The 16,526-nt window shown below is 44.5% G+C and overlaps 2 protein-coding genes across 3 annotated transcripts; both read right to left on the bottom strand.

Annotated features, from left to right (window-relative positions):
- Positions 1 to 9,466, bottom strand: LOC101764265. Of its 2 annotated transcripts, XM_004958077.4 has the most exons (16): positions 9,103 to 9,466; positions 7,707 to 7,921; positions 7,311 to 7,447; positions 7,110 to 7,220; positions 6,921 to 7,022; positions 6,279 to 6,387; positions 5,998 to 6,198; positions 5,073 to 5,241; positions 4,880 to 4,961; positions 4,700 to 4,793; positions 3,743 to 3,839; positions 3,014 to 3,107; positions 2,445 to 2,517; positions 1,490 to 1,663; positions 673 to 795; positions 1 to 356 (listed from the first exon to the last, which is right to left on the bottom strand). In XM_004958077.4, exons 1-16 carry the CDS (start codon positions 9,131 to 9,133, stop codon positions 195 to 197), a joined length of 1,974 nt encoding a protein of 657 aa, XP_004958134.1. In that variant the 5' UTR covers positions 9,134 to 9,466; the 3' UTR covers positions 1 to 194. The 2 variants fall into 2 exon arrangements, with proteins under 2 accessions (XP_004958134.1, XP_022680239.1); XM_022824504.1 differs by lacking the exon at positions 9,103 to 9,466 and having other exon boundaries at positions 7,110 to 7,170.
- A 479-nt stretch (positions 9,467 to 9,945) lies between these two features.
- Positions 9,946 to 13,343, bottom strand: LOC101763866 (ruvB-like 2). The gene is made up of 2 exons (XM_004958076.3): positions 12,464 to 13,343; positions 9,946 to 10,791 (listed from the first exon to the last, which is right to left on the bottom strand). Exons 1-2 carry the CDS (start codon positions 13,252 to 13,254, stop codon positions 10,146 to 10,148), a joined length of 1,437 nt encoding a protein of 478 aa, XP_004958133.1. The 5' UTR covers positions 13,255 to 13,343; the 3' UTR covers positions 9,946 to 10,145.
- Positions 13,344 to 16,526: the final 3,183 nt, after the last annotated feature.

Genomic DNA, 16,526 nt, shown 5'->3' with positions numbered 1-16,526 from the left:
TAGGCAGAAAAGATGCACCAGGCGATAGTTAGCTTTGTCTGATGAGCTGATCGTTCATCAAGAGTATCTACCAAGTTTACATCGCTAAATACGTTGTAGATAGCATAACGTAACACCCTTACATACACAAAACAACAAAGGCACTACGCTGAACGAACATGATGCACAACATCTGATTCTGGCAATTCCGTGCTCTAAGACCTGCAGGTGCGGTATACCTCACCCCGCATCACATCTACCGGTCCATGATCGAGCGTATACCGATCGGGGCCAAGATACATGCCCGTCTTCTCGAGAAGGGCCAGGCCTTCCTCCCTCCCATACCGTGAAGAATAAAGCTTCAGGTACTCGATGTCCTGCATTGAAAAAGCAATAATAAACACCCGTGAGCACAGGGCAAGCGCGAGCAATCGCACAGGTACACTGTTTCTAATTTGCCATATTCATCGCTGAGAGCTTTGCAATGGGAATCAATTGAACAGGTGGGATTAGTTCCTAGCACGCTTCCAATAAGTATAACCCTTGAAAAATGCCAAGTATAATTACAATGACTCAATAAGGCTAGTTCAGATAAAGTGCTCGGCAACAACTTTTGGTATGAATATTTCTTACTCGAAGGCTCAAAAGCTAAAAAAGTGTTTTTTTTTAAAAAAATATCAGCAAAATCATCACCTGCATGCCACTGAGAATGCGCTCTAGTCGGGTGGATGCAACTGGTTCATGTGATGAAGAGAACACTTCACCAGGATAGAACAGGACCCCGTCGCCAGGAGGAAGGCCACGTCGGAAACAGATCTGTGGCACCGCAAAGTTTGAGAATCAGAAATGAAGAAATGGTTGGATGCTAGAGCTGAACTTAGTCAGAACAATAATGTGTGATTCTTAGTTTATAAGAATACAAAATGGTATGTAGAATATTAACTGCAACAATTGCAAACTAAAACACAAAATCTGTACAACAGTTCCAAAACCAAGACTAAAATTAAAGTTTAAACTAAGTTGTATCTGCAGAACACAAATCTTATAAAACAAGAATCGCCAGCCACTGACATACTAGCTAGAGCTTTTGTCTCAGTGTTGGAGTAAGAGAAGTGTCATTAGCATATAAATGGACATTTATTACCTAGCATAAACAAATCTGTTCAAATATACTCTTGCTTTATCGTATAACAACATGACCAACCTAAAGCATCTTTACCTGCTCACAGTCATACACTCGTACTATTGTATATGCATAAGCAATCAAGCCTATGCCCCCCACACACTTAAAATTGCTCTGACACAGGAGCTTTATTATTTAATATCTTTCACCACAGAGACTAAAACCCAAAACTATCAGTATACACTGCAAGTCTTGCAACATGGGTAGAAAATAAGATACTAAGCGGTAAATCTTACTGGGTGGTTTTTACATGAGCCAGGAAAAACAATTCGATCATGTATTAATGACAGGCCATTATATAAAGATGCTTTCCATGCCACAGCATACCTCAGCACTTGGAATCATTGCCTTCTCATAACAGTTGGTACCCCAATAGAGGAATCCTGTCCCACCTTCCTTCCACACTCTCCACATCACCGCCCGGTGCTGGGTTCCGCGCATTCCAAGGTGCCAGTTTGGTTGAGGATCAGAAGGGCCCATACAAACATATGTCCACCACTCCTAAATAGGATCCAGATAAGCCCATCAAGATATAAACTTTAAAGATAACAGATGACTCCATGCTTGACTGGCAAATGAATAAGTTCAAGCTAAATGAGAAGAGCCAAATAAATGTAATTGGCCAGGGCAGCTGACATGGTTTGCACTTTATTGTGAAAAAGGCATCCAATTTTGAAAGAGTAGGCTGTAGCATAATCTGGTAACAGGAAGTATGCTTCAATGCAGATTGCAGTATCCAAAATAAAGATAACAGTACGTAGGCACATAATCATTTAGTTAAGACTATAGTCTTGCCTGCACTCAACAGATAAGAACTTCATCATAAAATCAATGCAAGGGAGCTCATAAAACAAATTTGAAAAATTCTTTCAACCACAAGAAAACATAACATGAATACTATAATCATAAAAACAAAGAAAACATCCAATGCCATCAAGAAGAGGCTTTCCTTCCTGACCTCCGACCACAGCGAGCAACAATACATACTAAAATACTAGATATAAAGGGCCATTGTTAGAGCACTAGATGAACATAGAAACAACAAAATAAAAAATAACAGTAAAATGTCACACAAGGAGTCATTCACAAAAATATTTCACAAATGAATGGATCGGGTGCACTCTCATCCAATTGCCTTACTAGATTTTATACAGTTAGAACCAATGTTACTTGAAAACAAATAATGTAATATCATTAATCCTCTCTGATAACGGTATGTGCTTAAAATGCAATTAAAAAAAAGCCAAGGTTTACAAATTTTGGAGGAACAGAATCTTCTTACCTCACCCAGATCAGGTCGTAGTTCAGCAACAATATCCTTCACTAGGTCTTCTCTTGTGCCAAGAACCCATTCACTGTTTAAGAAAACGACAGATCAATAACCAAAGTGGTTTATTGGCCCAATACATAAGTGGTGTAAAACTATTGTTAGTTTGCACCAAGCCACCAATGCTTCTGAGGCTACGCAACATCCACACAGTGACACCACATCCCCAACATGTATTGGAGCTTTAAGTTCCATCAGATTGTCAGTGGCTCAGTGCTACATAATCGTTGTGTCAATGGTTCATGAGAAGGGAAATTTGGTTTTCTCTCGCACATAGGGTTGATAGTTCAATCTATTTGGTCTAACTTTTGTAACATGATAGCATGGATTCTCGAGATCTTGTTCATTTAATACATAAGTTAGGGTCTTCACCCCAGGATTTGTACGGCAGTGATGCAAGATATGATAAAACGCTAACACTCTGAACCTTATTTGTTATGTTAGTAGAATCTTACCATATGCTATGAATAAAACAGTTTAGCAACACAGTAAAAATGCAAATATAAGCCAGAAGCAGCGCATACCTTGTGCAGAAGATCTGTGTGTGCGGACGTAAAACATTTGGAACTTTCACAAAAGCTTCAAATGTAGAAGGAGCCAGTTCAGAGCCACTTGGGCCTATACAGATCATTCAAATCATAAGAAAAAATATTTATTGTAGACAAATTTGTAAGTTGTCAACCACAATGGCTTCTGTAGGTATAATCATCTAAACTTTCCAGAACATAACACTGACACCATGCCAGAAAAGTGATATCAAAAGTGAAATCTTCTGTCACTTTTATAAAATGAAATCATATGTCCATTCATAAACATAAGTAAATAAGACAGTAGACCTCATGCTGTAACATGTAAGGCTAAGTCTTTTTAACTCTATATTAGTTCATACTTCATAATGCTACCAAAGATGAAAATCTTCTGTCACTTCTATGAAATCATATATCCATTCATAAACATAAATAAAACACAGTAGACCTCATGTTGTAACAAGGCTGAGTCTATAACTCTATATTAGTTCATTGTGCCACCCATTCACATCTTGCTCCCATTGCATCCATTTTCCCAGATACACTATAGAATAATATAATGTGATGGACATCAGTAAACTATGATTAAATTCTAAATTGTCTGCTAAGCTTCATGTTAAGTATAAAAGAAAACTGTACGGTTATCAGCACAACTCAAGAATGAAAGTTTTCTAAATACAGGCAGTGTTCATCAAGAAAAAGACATCAGATTTGCCATATACTCACCACAATAATAAGTTGTTAAAATTCGCACGTCAGGTGCATACGACTTTAACTCATTAGAGATGTTGCATATCATGTCATATTGGTCCACATTCAATGGCTGAAAAAATAGAAAACAATTGTAATTATTGTAGGCTAATTCATCTCCAATGGTTGAAATAGTTATTTTGAGTTTTTGGCAACTTCATTTACTTATTTTGAGTTTTCGACAACTTCAGTGAGTTTATCAAACCTCTAAGCAATGGTTAGTTGCGCAGTGGAAGTGCATATACAAGTTGTCTTCACCATTACCGCTTGTACCCACAGATCTTAATTTCTCTTATAATATACTGTTTGTAGCAACAAAAATCATAATCATAAGGAAGTACTTCAAAATGTGGACGCAGCTATATCAGTTTCATATTACAAGTTCTATATCTTGTGATGCTAATTAGTGGTTGAAGATCATAAGGTTTGACTCTTGAAATGCATGCATGCCTTACAAAATGAAATGGAGGGAGTATCATCTAAGCTACAACCAACAGACTAATTTAGGCAAGATTGGATGTAATGGCAATAGAACACCAACAAACTAGCAAATAATTCCCTTCATGAATTTTCTTTCAGAAAAAAAAAATCATATATAGCCTCCAATAGACTAATTGCTATTAATGATAACAACATTCTAGTTCCAAGATTCAACATCATAGATTTAACCAAGCCCTAATTGGATCTTAAAGTTGATATGGGATCAGAAGGCACACTACAAGCTGAGTGAATTTAACTTTCTGTTCCGGGAGCATGTCCACTGGACGTGCATAAAACTAAAAGGAGAACTCACAGGTGTAACTCTGTATCTTTGATTTAAGAAGAGTAGAGATCGGAACCCATAACAATAACTACGACAAGATCGCCCTACTCCATGCCTCTGCATGGGTGTTTCCAGGAATCAGGACATAGCAGAAAAGTTAAACAACACACCTCATCCCACAAATAGAAGTAAGCTTTTGACCAATGAGGCTTCGATTTTAAGATTTCAACTTCTCTCCTCAAGGAATTTTTTGCAGCATCAGTACTGTTAAAAAAAAAGGAGCCAAATTATTTAAAGTAACAAGCTGAATCAGTTAAGGTGATATAAATTTAGAAGGATTAAAGCAATACCATGATAGGATAGGTGCATAGGGTACAGCATATGCTGCTAATCTTGGGTCAGAATAATATTCGCTAGCCTTCGGATGATCAGCTAGAAATATAGAAGAAGAAAGAGTGGAAAATAATATCACACATGATGATTAGTTCCAATGGACCAGCATATTCTTTATGACGGAGAGAAATAAAGAGATCTAAGCATTACCAGGCCAAGGGCATGTGTATGCTAGAATGCGCATGCTATCACCCCATCTGCAGAAAAATGGACTAATTCTATATTGGAGGAGCCACCTAAAGTGATGATCCAGTGCATCATACCATCCTTCAGTGCCATGCTCCAAACAGAAACGATCTTCAATGACAGTTTCAGATATCTAAGGTGTAGTCAAAAGAAAACACATTCATATAATTACAATTCACATGTGAATTGTCAGAAGCTGCAACAAAACATTGGTATGGACAATTCAAATGTGAATTGTCAGAAGCTGCAACAGAACACTGATATAGACAATTCAACCATAAATTATAAAATGTGGTTCCGATTATTGCGTTGCTGCCAGGAGGGTGGTTGCTTGGGGAGGATTGAAGTTGTAGCCAAACGCAGTGTGGGGGTGAGGGACGGGATGTTAACGTCGACCCGTTCTCGCCAACAAGGAGGATGGCGAAATTATGTTCCTTGATCATTAAAATGAGTACGTTGGCAATTACTACATAGGGACCCCCAGTCCCCACCCACCCAACTTGATGAGCAAACAAACCTTAACGATGGAATCCCTATATATTGGATACGTCATTTCCTAAACTCAACTTTCCAAAGTCCAGAGCAAACTCTAATTTCCAAATCCTATCTCAAACTTTCCTAAACCAAGCCAATGTTCAAACATCCTAAAACAGTCGTTGGTAAACCTTACGTCGATGAAGAAAGGCAGGGGCCCTTTTACCCCTATGGCACACGCGCCCCTGCTGCTAGTTCGGCCAGGTCAGCAGCCCTGAAACAGCCTTTAGCCGCCGCCGAGCCTGCCAGGTCAAGTGGCCCCATAGGTCTATAGCCCATTGCACCAAGACCCATAACATTTGCACATCACAGAAATGTAAATGTAAAATAGTAAAAGGGAATATTGCCAGGATACACCAAAAACAGCAGGTAACGAAGGTGTCACTGGAAGAGTGAAATCCCAAACAGTAAGGCTTAACTTCAAACGAACTGAAACATTGTTCATAACATCTTCATCCATCATGTCTCCAAATCCATTATTCTCTTGACAGTCCTGGAGTGCTGGATTATCCAACATCCTCTTCAGTGTGGTAGAAGCTGATGTTAGCCTTTGTACCTAAATGTTATAGCACTATTAGAAAAGCGAAAAGGAATAACACAGCTAATCCTTAAGAATGTATGATCAGAGCAGAATACCATTTCCTCTGACGACGAGTAGTCTCTGGGTTCAGTGATGTCAAGACAACTTCTCAATTCTCTATGCAGCCTGTACCTTTCAGATTTTGGTAGAGATTCTGTTCTGGAACTGCAACCAGAAAATAAGCCAGTAAAAAAGTATAGCCCAGAAATCAAAGCTAAATGTCACCTGGACACTTGTGAGCATGCCAGTATCTGATTGAGCTTGGGATTCTTGTTTAACAGCACCATGAAAATATTTCTTTACAATAAGATGATTGTTTCATATTTTCATGACCTGAATCTTTCCAGACCTTTTTAAAAGTAGCTACGGACTAAGGTATATAAGTAGGTAAACTCAATAGGTTACTCAAGGATCTGAATTTGACATCTCAAGCAACACATTTTAAGAAAAGCTTATGTTACTTACAGAGTGATCCTTCCACCACATTATATCCGATATATTCATATAGAATGTGTTTAATGACATCTCTTTCTCTAGCATACATTTGAACACTTGGGTCAGTGTCATAACTAAGAACTGACAATTGTGCGGAAGCATCCCTAACTAAGATATATTTGTTTTGGTTTTTTTTCCTGTAAGCCTAAAGGCAACATTTATTTCTGATATAACAAGATAGAAAGCAGCAAGGGAATGCTTACTCTAGTTCTGTCTTAACCGCAGTAATGAATATTTCACCCTCGTATAAACCAGGTGGTTGTCCACACGGAACGTTTAACGATACCCATACTGCAGCTGTCTCCCTGTACAAGCAAAAGTGAAGTTGCATTTACGTAAAGGAGGGAAAAACCTTTGCTATAAGTTAGTTATCCAAAGCACAGAGGCAGTACCCTGGGTGAAGACTTATTTGAGGACTGAGTGGATCAATAGGCACAAGAGCATCTGGTACACCTAAGATAGGCACCACACGTCGCAAAGTTATGGACTGACCAACCACTAACCTGGTACATCACTGTTACAATCATCGAAATAGAACTGTGCAAACGCTAGTCTCCCCTTGTAAAGATGTTCTAAATATTAAACAAACAAACCTGTCTCCTGAGGAGGAGCAGAGATCGGTGCACTGAATCTGCACAGACCCTGCAATACCTGAAGTGGCCCATGAAACCTTTGGGCGTAAAGCAATTTGAAAACTTTCTCTTTCATTTCTTGCTGCCAGAAGGTTAACCTAAAGGAAAGCATAAAGTTTAAAATTTTTGGGGAGGAACATAATCAAATAGTAATAAGTCGAATCGCGGCAACTGAAAGCACATTGAATCTGATTACAGTTGAAAAATACAGTGTCACACTTTAAAGGACAAAATAAAAGGACATCATATCAAGGAAAAAAATATTGAACATTAGCATCACAATTCACAACTAAAAGATTATTTTTAGTCACAGGCTGAAGCAAGAAACCAGTGCCGATAAAATGCAGTACAACTCACTTTCTCTAGAGGTCGAGGTGCTTCTTGTTGGCTAACATTTGCTGTGCTGGGCATTGACCAGACATGCAACAGATCTTCTGAGTGTACTTTTGTAGGATCAATTACACCGGCACCCAGACTTGTACCCCGCAAGCCTCCATCCACCCATCCATAACTAGTCCCTCCTCCAGCTACACCTTCAACAGGTGGTGCCGAAGCATTTTGTGTCTTCCCTCCTGTGATCACACAAAGGCAAAGGATTTAGAAATAAATTAAGTAAAAGATTCCTATATCTAATGGATGTCAGAAAACTTTTAAATATAATATAAAATCTTTCACACTATTCGTAAGAAAGCTGTAGCTTATTATGAACCAGAGATTACAGTATGCAAAAGACTTTCTTCTTATGATATACTGTGCAATGAAATGCAAACTGCCAGTATAAGAGGCTCCAATACATGCACTTGACACTGAAAGAAATGAAACAATATTGAGCTCGATGAATCAAGGAATGCGCAAGCTGAGCACACTTTGGTCGCAGTTCAGGTGCTTAGGTCAACTAATACATGCTTCCCATGACGACTTCAGAGGCAAAACTTGTGTACCTCTGATACAATATAATTGGGGTGTTATCTATTGCAAGGTAGTACCTATTGCAAAGCCAAATCACTTGTTACTAGCTTGCTAACTCCTTGTGCAGACCGTTTTGATGTCACCTGCTTATATCCCCCCTCAATCTAATTCAATCAAAACTCCCGATGTGTGGATGATATCATGTTAAATATGGAATATTGATCTGAACTGGACAATTTCTTCATTTAAGTATATATGGATATGGGCACGCGCATTGTTGAGTAGAAGGGGGTAAAAGGTCCGAGTTTAGTCAGATATGAATATACATAACAGATGGCCCTTCTCGGGCTAGTTAGCCAATCAGTCTCATGATGAGCCTTTTGGTTTGATCCATTTGCTACCCCATTGATTCAGCATTCCCAGTTAAACTGAACTCCCCACATATTCCGCTTAGTGTTTGCATGGTTTTCACCTCCAAACAGTCATGGCACAAAATGCACCAGAACACTGGCTTGGGCTCATAACGGATCGAAATTGACTGCCAGTGCTCCAGGGAATGCCAACAAAATAAACATCAGGAAGGTGGCCACCAAAGCAAGTTCAACTGACAATCCAATAGCCTATACAAGGATTGGACCTCTGCGGACAAAAAGGTCGCCACATCGGTCCTGGAGGGCACTGCGATTTAGCGCCCGCCGACCAGCTGTAGGAAACCAAGCATCGACAATCCGGGAGCACCCAATGAGGGCCCCGATCGATCGAGCTGTCCCCGGGAGCAGCCCAGTTCGATCAGACGTGAGACGGCGGAGGAAGGAGAGAGGGGATCAGTGGGTGTACGGTGTACCTGCGGTGGAGTTGGAATCGCCGGGCTCCATGGCGCCGGCGGAAGGACGATGGATCCGGAAGGACAGCGCCGAGTCGGAGCGGAGCGGCGGTGGCGCCGAGCGCTGGGGGTTGGGAGTGGTGTGGGGATGGGAGAGCGGGGGAGTGGAGCCGTGGAGGGAGCAGTTGCTGCGCGAGACCCCCGACGTCTCACGGGACCGGAGGCGGGGAGCGGGGCAGGGGCGGGACCCCGACCGACCGACGGTGGCGTGGCGGCCTAGCGGGGATCAATGATCACACCTGGTGACTGGATGGCGCGCTGCGGGTGGTGCGGCGAGGAGGTGGGGGTGATGGCACTGTGCGTGGCGTGTGGCGTGCGGGGAGGAGCAAAAATAAACGAAGGGGAGGATTGAGGAACCGCCGGCGTGTGCCTCGCTTCTGGAAAACTCATCGGTTCGCTCGCGTAATGCTTTTTTTTTTTTGCTTGCAAAATGCAATACGCACACTCCCGTGAGCTGTGACGGGGTAGCACGGCTTCTCCCGGGGCGACGTGCGGCGGTGCGGGCGGCGCCGGGCGCGGGGGTGCCGCGCCGGCGGTCAGCAGTGGGCGGAGGAGCACGTCGCAGAAAAGCGAGGCTTGCCGTGCACGTGCGATGGTTTGCACATGGCACTGGACACATGGTCACGCCTCACATGGACACCGAAGTCCGGCGTTATTTCTATGACAAGAGGCAAAAGGCAGTTCAAATGCTTGCCAAAAGCGTTGCATTTTTCAGTCCAGAACAAGCTTCTCGATGCCCACGTTTCGAACCGAAAACTATTCCGACGATCCAGCACGACATCCAGCACGAGATTGCCATACGGATTTAAACAAATCACCGCACCTAGCTGGGATGAATTTTGACCAGATCCATTGAACTGCATAGTCACCTACAGCAGCTAACACACAGACACAGTCCACCGCACGTACCACGCCTCGTCAGGGTAACAGCAACCTAAAACAAGCAAGAACCATCCGAAATACACGACATAATCCAACCACCATCTTGTAACACGAGGATTCATCTAAGACTGCATCGCATCGTTTCCATCTGCTTCCCCCGACACTTCATTGAACATGTACTGGCTCTGGTACTCCATCAGGTACTGCGTCGACCGCTTCACGTCCAGGAACAGCTGGTACACCCGGCTAATGTCCTCCATCTCCACCACCTTACCTTTGCGCTTCTGGCAGGCCAGCGCGGCGGAATTGATCAGGTGGATTGCGTACCTCAGGGAGGTCTCCACACCGATCTTGGTGAGCAGGACCTTGGCGTCTGCAGACATCTCCACGTCCTCCTCGTCGCACCGGATGTCCAGGATCTTCCGGATCTCGTCCTCCGTGTAGGGCTGCGTCGTGATGATCAGGAGCCGGTCGAGGAAATCTGGTGGGATCCCATGCGGCGACCGGTAGTTTGTCCCGCGGATAGATGTGATCCCTCGATTTGTTGCGATGACTAGGATCGGAGCCATATCATTTTCCAATGCGCGGTTGAGGAAGGAGAAGCACTCGATATCTAGCATGTGGACTTCATCGATAAACAGAACGCCAGGCACAATCTCAGCCTTTCCTTCCTCTCTCCACTCTGCAACTTTTGTGTCAATCTGCTCCCGAACCTCAGCACGAATTTCACCAGTGTCACCAGTGAACAGTGCAAGAAAACCCTGTGTCCTGGACAGAACATAACAAGATAATAGAAATGAGTAGGGTGGGACACTATAGTTTAAACAAAACAAGCAAAATACATGGACACAGTAAACTTTGTGACCTACAAGTATGGGAAGATTTTACACAAAGAGGGAAGGTAAATGCAGCCCAACAAAAAATATCTTCCAACAGACCCATGCAGCGATTTCAACAGTTAAGGTAAAGAAGAACCTCAGCAAAAATATAGCATCAAGATCAGTTATAGACATCAATTGTTGCAGAAACTTATTATATGCTTGTAAAATAAAAAATACTTCTGCAGTCCGAGCATGGTGCCTTACATATGAACTATACACACACAATACTTCTAACATGTGACAAATGGTAACTAGTACCAATAGGGTAAGTTATTGTCATGGACCATGTCATCTAGAAGTCCATCCATGCACAAAACTGGAAGGTCAACCAAGATCTAGCAGGTCCTTTGACCAGATTGTATACTAGATAATGCAGCATCCTCTCTACCAGGACTAATGGAAAAATGGTCCTAGTTAGTGTGGCACAATTGTAATTATACCTGAAATTGTTTTCTAGTTTAGTACCCACTAGATTTAGATATCTTATCTGAGTGCATCATCTTTTTCCAAAATGTAATGGAAAATCTCTGTGAACACTAAGATTTGTAGGTAAAATTATACTTCATGATGCTTCAATGGGATTGGGACTTCAGTTCTACTTCAGTTAAACAATATGATGACAAATTGACCTCACTAAAGTGATAGATTTATCTTGGTACTGCTGTAATCTTAATACATGAGCAGTGCCAAAACTAGGATTTCTGAATCTTACTTTCAAGCCATCTGTCAAGAATTGGCATGATCAAGTTATCAACCACAAGTTGCTGCTTCATTTTTCTAATAATGAAATAAGCATAAACTACCTTCTGACTTGTGTAAGCATATAATTTAAGTGGTCGTGATTTCATGGCCACTGCATAGTCTGCATGTATGCTTAATGATCTCCAAATGAACCATAACATTAGTTGACATAGAATAACAAATATTTCTACAAATCGTAGCCATACTAGTGGAAGTGAAATCTAAATAAATCATCATGGCGTAATGAGTGATCCTTTGTTGAGCTAGCAATTGCTTGCGAACATTAAAAATGGATCGTTGGCAGGACTTTAAAAAAAATCGGTTGGCAAGACTTCCCAGAACAGCAGTGGGCTGCTAGCAATGAAACATCACTTAAAGCTCAGCATAGACAAGGTAGTCCCAAGCCGATGTAGATTAGCCTAGCAAGTAGAATTTAGAATTCCTGGGATATATTTTTTCTACTCATATATGTTTTCTTCCAGTGGTAATTTGCAAGACATAGTGCCCCTTAATATCTCTACTAGGATTCTTAAGGTCAGCATAGACAAGATAAATGTGATTTATTGTATATTGTCCTAGTCTGTAGAATTCCAAATTCTTGCTGGGAATTATTTTCTACTGGCGTGTGTTTTCTTGCAGCGGTAATTTGCAGGAGCAATTGTTCAACGTCACTGTATACTACATCAATACATTACAATGTTCAGTGTGAATTCCCTTGTCAGAATTGTTCAGTTTATAAAAATTGTTAGCTGTGTAAGCATCTCTTCCAAGTTCCAATCTAGGTATGCAAGAATTGATGGGAAGGGGTGAGAAGCTACCTGCTATTGATGACATCGATCTCATGTAAGGTGACACAATGCACGACCTCCTTGCGCTTCTGGAGCTCACCATCAGGGCACTTGACAAACTTGGTGTGTGGGCCAACAGCATCATAATCCCGCGACCTCCCAATGGAACGCCCAAGCTTAGTGACCTTCCCAGAGGCCTTGTCAAGCGCAATCACATCCCCACTCTGCACCTTCTCCTTCCCAAGAGCCTCAATCATCTTCCCCCCGAGCTCATACACCGTCTCCATGTCCGTGGTCTTCAGCGTAAGCCTCCCGGATTTACCAGCCGCAGTAGCACCAGAAGGCGCGGAGGAGCTGCCGCCAGCGCTGGAGGCAGATAAGGGGCGGTCGATAGAGATCTCCACAACCTCGCCCTCAATTATCTCCGCCTCCTCCTTGATGCGGACGCCAATGGAGCGGCGGAAGGCCTGCGTGAGCGCCTCCGTCTTGGATAGGTCGAGGGAGAAGAGCTCCGAGGCGGCGACGGAGGCGAATGGCGTCTCCGCGCCGAGCGACTTGGCGATGCCCATGGCAAGCGCCGTCTTGCCGGTGCCGGGCTGGCCCGCGATGAGCACGGCGCGGCCAGCGATCTTCCCCTGGCGGATGAGCTGGAGGATGAGGCCCGCGGCGCGGCGGGCCGGGAGCTGCCCGACCATGCCCTCCGAGGCGTCGCGCGCCTCCATGGAGGAGTCCAGCCCTAGCCCCCGGATGTGGGAGTGCGCGCCGATTCGCTCGATACGCGTCAGGTCGCGGCTCTCCGACAGCCGCTTCAGCTCCGCCATGGCCACCACCCGCCGCGCCGCCGCCGGTTCTGTGGTTCGCCTTTTGGCCGGGATTGAGGGGGGTGGAGGCGAGGTGAGGTTTAGGCGAGAGCGGGGAACGAGCCCCCAGGGTTTTGTGGGTGAAGCTGGAAGGAGAGAGGAAGGACGGCTTGGGCCGAGAACAAACAGGAACGTGGTCGTAGGTCAAAACAATTGGGCCCATGTATGGGTTTGGTAAGAAATGACATCTCAAGTCCGGCCCAGATTTAAGTTCGGCCCAGTTAGTGTACTAACGAGCTTATAATGACCAAACCAAATGTTAGTACTAACCTTTGTTTCTTCCTTTTTTTCGACGAAGTAGGTATGAATATGTTGAATCTTTCACGGGCTGCTACTTTATTATGTTAAGAGTCGATGGATGATGCCAATCTAGTCTATAAAGGCTTCCTCGTAGTCTTCTAAGTTGGCATTCAGCACTACTTACCACGCTAATGGTCCACTTCTATTGTTAGGCCGGACTAAGTGGTTGTCATTATATTACTCTACAACTTCACTATCAAACTTTCCGGTGCCGTGCTGTGTTACTGTTGCGCTCGTGCCTTCTCTCTTAAAACACCTGTCTTCCATCCTTCTTAGGACACCATGTCTTAAACATTTCGATTGCACAGGTAGTCTTGCTAAAACACAAGGAAAAGCTTCTACGCGACCCCTACGACTACGAGGCTACGGCCAAGTTGTTCTCACATGTCAAAACCTTCGTCAAAGCAGAGCCCTTCAGATCTCTCCGCGGTACGAAAACAACTGTTCGTATCGTACAGGCGTACAGCGCATCCGTACCTATATCGTCAGAACCAGGATCCTTCTTGGACGAGGAAATGTCATACGGACTTCGTACGAAAAGAAATACCAGTACCCACTTGTAGCGTATAAGACTAAGAAGGTTCCTGCTTTGTTTTGTTTTTCCCCCCATTGAAATGTTATAGTTTAGGCCACGGTGATTTTGCTGCTGTGAAGATATCGTTCATCGAGACCTCGCTTATGGCCGGAGCGGTCGAGCGGGGTGGCAGCAGCCGGGCCGACCCTCCCGTCGCCGTTGCCCGTTGGAGTGGTGTGCACGTCCATGCGCTTCCAAGATTCGGAGCGGGACGAGACAAATCGGCCGCTTGTTTGCATTCCGCACCCACCTTGTGTCCCCTCTCCCTGCCCCACGGGAACATGGATCATGGATGTGCCATCGCCGGCCGAGCCACCCACGGGCCACGGCCACGGGTCGTGGGGACGTGACGCTGCCAATCACCGCCCCCGGCCAAAAGCTAAACTAATCCGGCCGTAGCATCAAAACGCATCATCCCTTGTCGGTGCCGAGGAACTTCTCCGCGACGACGCCGTCACGCCGAGGGAGGCGGCCGGCCGAGAGGGACGCGGCATCGCCAATCACGGCGCTACGGCAGCATCGGCGCCGCGACCCAACGCCGGATCCGCGTCGGTTAACGTCTTAACGACCTCTGGTGCCCCCTCTGCTCGGGATCAAAGGTGTACTGCAAGCTGTAGCACTTGTACAATTCTACACATACCGAACGCGACGGGTTAACTGCATGGTAGACAAGTCATGCGGCCGTTCGTCTAGAAAAGAAAACCTTTTTTTTTTTCTGGTATAGTGGTATGTCAAAAAAGAAGAAGAAGAAGAAGAGAGTGGCCGGTCAACATGAGAGTGCTTTGTTTTAATCGCCCAATGGCAGTACTTGCTACATCTAGCTTCAACACCACGAACAAAGCTTCCGTTATTCTACTTTCTTATAGATCCGCCGTGAGCTGGACGTGTGTGCCTTAACATCTGCACCATGTATCCGCGCAGTACATGCGCATGTGCGCTTCGCTCGAAGGAAGCGTGTGCGTGTGCTCTGCCAAGTCAAATGAACTGTCCTCGCCGCTGCCACGTGGACCAGCCACCCCGAAAGATCCGGTCAGAGGGCACGCGGCGGCGGGGAGACTGGATGCCGACCGAACCCCGGAGACCGGAGCAACGGCGGAGCGAGCGGACCCTGCTCGCGGGCAGGTTCATTGGTCCAGTGGCCTAACCTTTAATCACTGACGATGAGAGATGAAAGGCAACCTGGCGTATCGAAGCGAAACTCCCTCTGTTTCAGCGTGGGCAGATGCAGGCGGCTGGGGCCTGGGATCTCAATCATCGCCGGTGGTGCTGATCGGATGCCACTATGCCAGAGACCTCGCTGTCTGACGCGGAGGTTTTCTCAATTCGACGCTGATGACGATGTTTGAATTAGGGGTGTTTGTTTCTTTTTATTAGGTTGTAGGAGCTCCTAAAATTCCAATCACATCGAATGTTTAGATACTAATTAGGAGTATTAAATATAAATTAATTACAAAATCAATTGCACAGGTGAAGGTTAATTTGCAAGATGAATCTATTAAGCCTAATTAGTTCATGATTTAACAATGCGATGCTACATTAAACATGAGCTAATAATGAATTAATTAGGTTTAATAGATTCGTCTCGCGAATTAGCCTCCATCTGTATAATTAGTTTTATAATTAGTTCATGTTTAGTCCTCCTAATTAGTCTCCGAATATTCGATGTGATATAAATTTTAATCCGGACTAAAGATCCAAACACCCCTTACATCACTCCGATGCATCCTCTATTATTTTCATGGTCTGGTCAGGTGACACGGGGGTGTTTTCCATCCCGGGAAACTGACGTGCAGAGCCCTCCCCGCAAATTCACAGCTGGCGTCATGGTTTAGTCGCCACCACATTCGCAGAAGTCAAAATCCTAACTTTGGCTGCTTAAGTTGCACAAAAAGAAAAAAAAAGGAAATTGGATGACTAACGGAGCCTGAGATGAGACTATCTAAAACGGCCTCGACAAACTTCAGGCGTACATGAACTCTTTTACAAGTACGTGGTGGATCTCGAGGCCTGTAGCAGTGCTCCCCACTAAACTGTATCTAAAACTAAATATCACAATGTGTGATGAATCTGCCGGGCAGTTTTATACGATAGCCGCCGTGCCAAGAAAAGTCCCGCGGTCTCGAAACCTTGCTTGCTGGGCCAGGAAAGGTCCATCCAGCCAGCTCGAGGGCGCAGCAGCCACAGAGCCAGCCTCTCGCGGAACAATATTAGCGTGCCGCGGTTCACGCAAGCACACGATGCAGTCTACTCGCCGGAACACATGGAAACCCCCCCCCCCTCCTCCACTAGAGGGGATGGCTACGGTCTTCTGAGGAAAGGCGATGCTGACGGCCGTCCACGTCCTCAACCGCTCGCCGAC

This window comes from Setaria italica, chromosome II, assembly GCF_000263155.2.
Source record: "Setaria italica strain Yugu1 chromosome II, Setaria_italica_v2.0, whole genome shotgun sequence".
Lineage (NCBI taxonomy): Eukaryota > Viridiplantae > Streptophyta > Magnoliopsida > Poales > Poaceae > Setaria > Setaria italica.
The sequence above is the reverse complement of the archived record's forward strand: the minus strand, read 5'-3'. Positions and strand labels throughout refer to the sequence as shown.

What these genes read in the sequence shown, in the direction of transcription:
- LOC101764265 (XM_004958077.4), bottom strand. Translation starts at nt 9,133, where the DNA reads ATGGAGCCCGGCGATTCCAACTCCACCGCAG. An exon ending in ATACACATGCCCTTGGCCTG is followed by an intron (nt 4,962 to 5,072) that starts GTAATGCTTAGA and finishes CTATATTTCTAG; the next exon opens with CTGATCATCCGAAGGCTAGC. An exon ending in ACACAGATCTTCTGCACAAG is followed by an intron (nt 2,518 to 3,013) that starts GTATGCGCTGCT and finishes TTTCTTAAACAG; the next exon opens with TGAATGGGTTCTTGGCACAA.
- LOC101763866 (XM_004958076.3), bottom strand. Translation starts at nt 13,254, where the DNA reads ATGGCGGAGCTGAAGCGGCTGTCGGAGAGCCGCGACCTGACGCGTATC. An exon ending in ATCGATGTCATCAATAGCAG is followed by an intron (nt 10,792 to 12,463) that starts GTAGCTTCTCAC and finishes TGTTCTGTCCAG; the next exon opens with GACACAGGGTTTTCTTGCAC.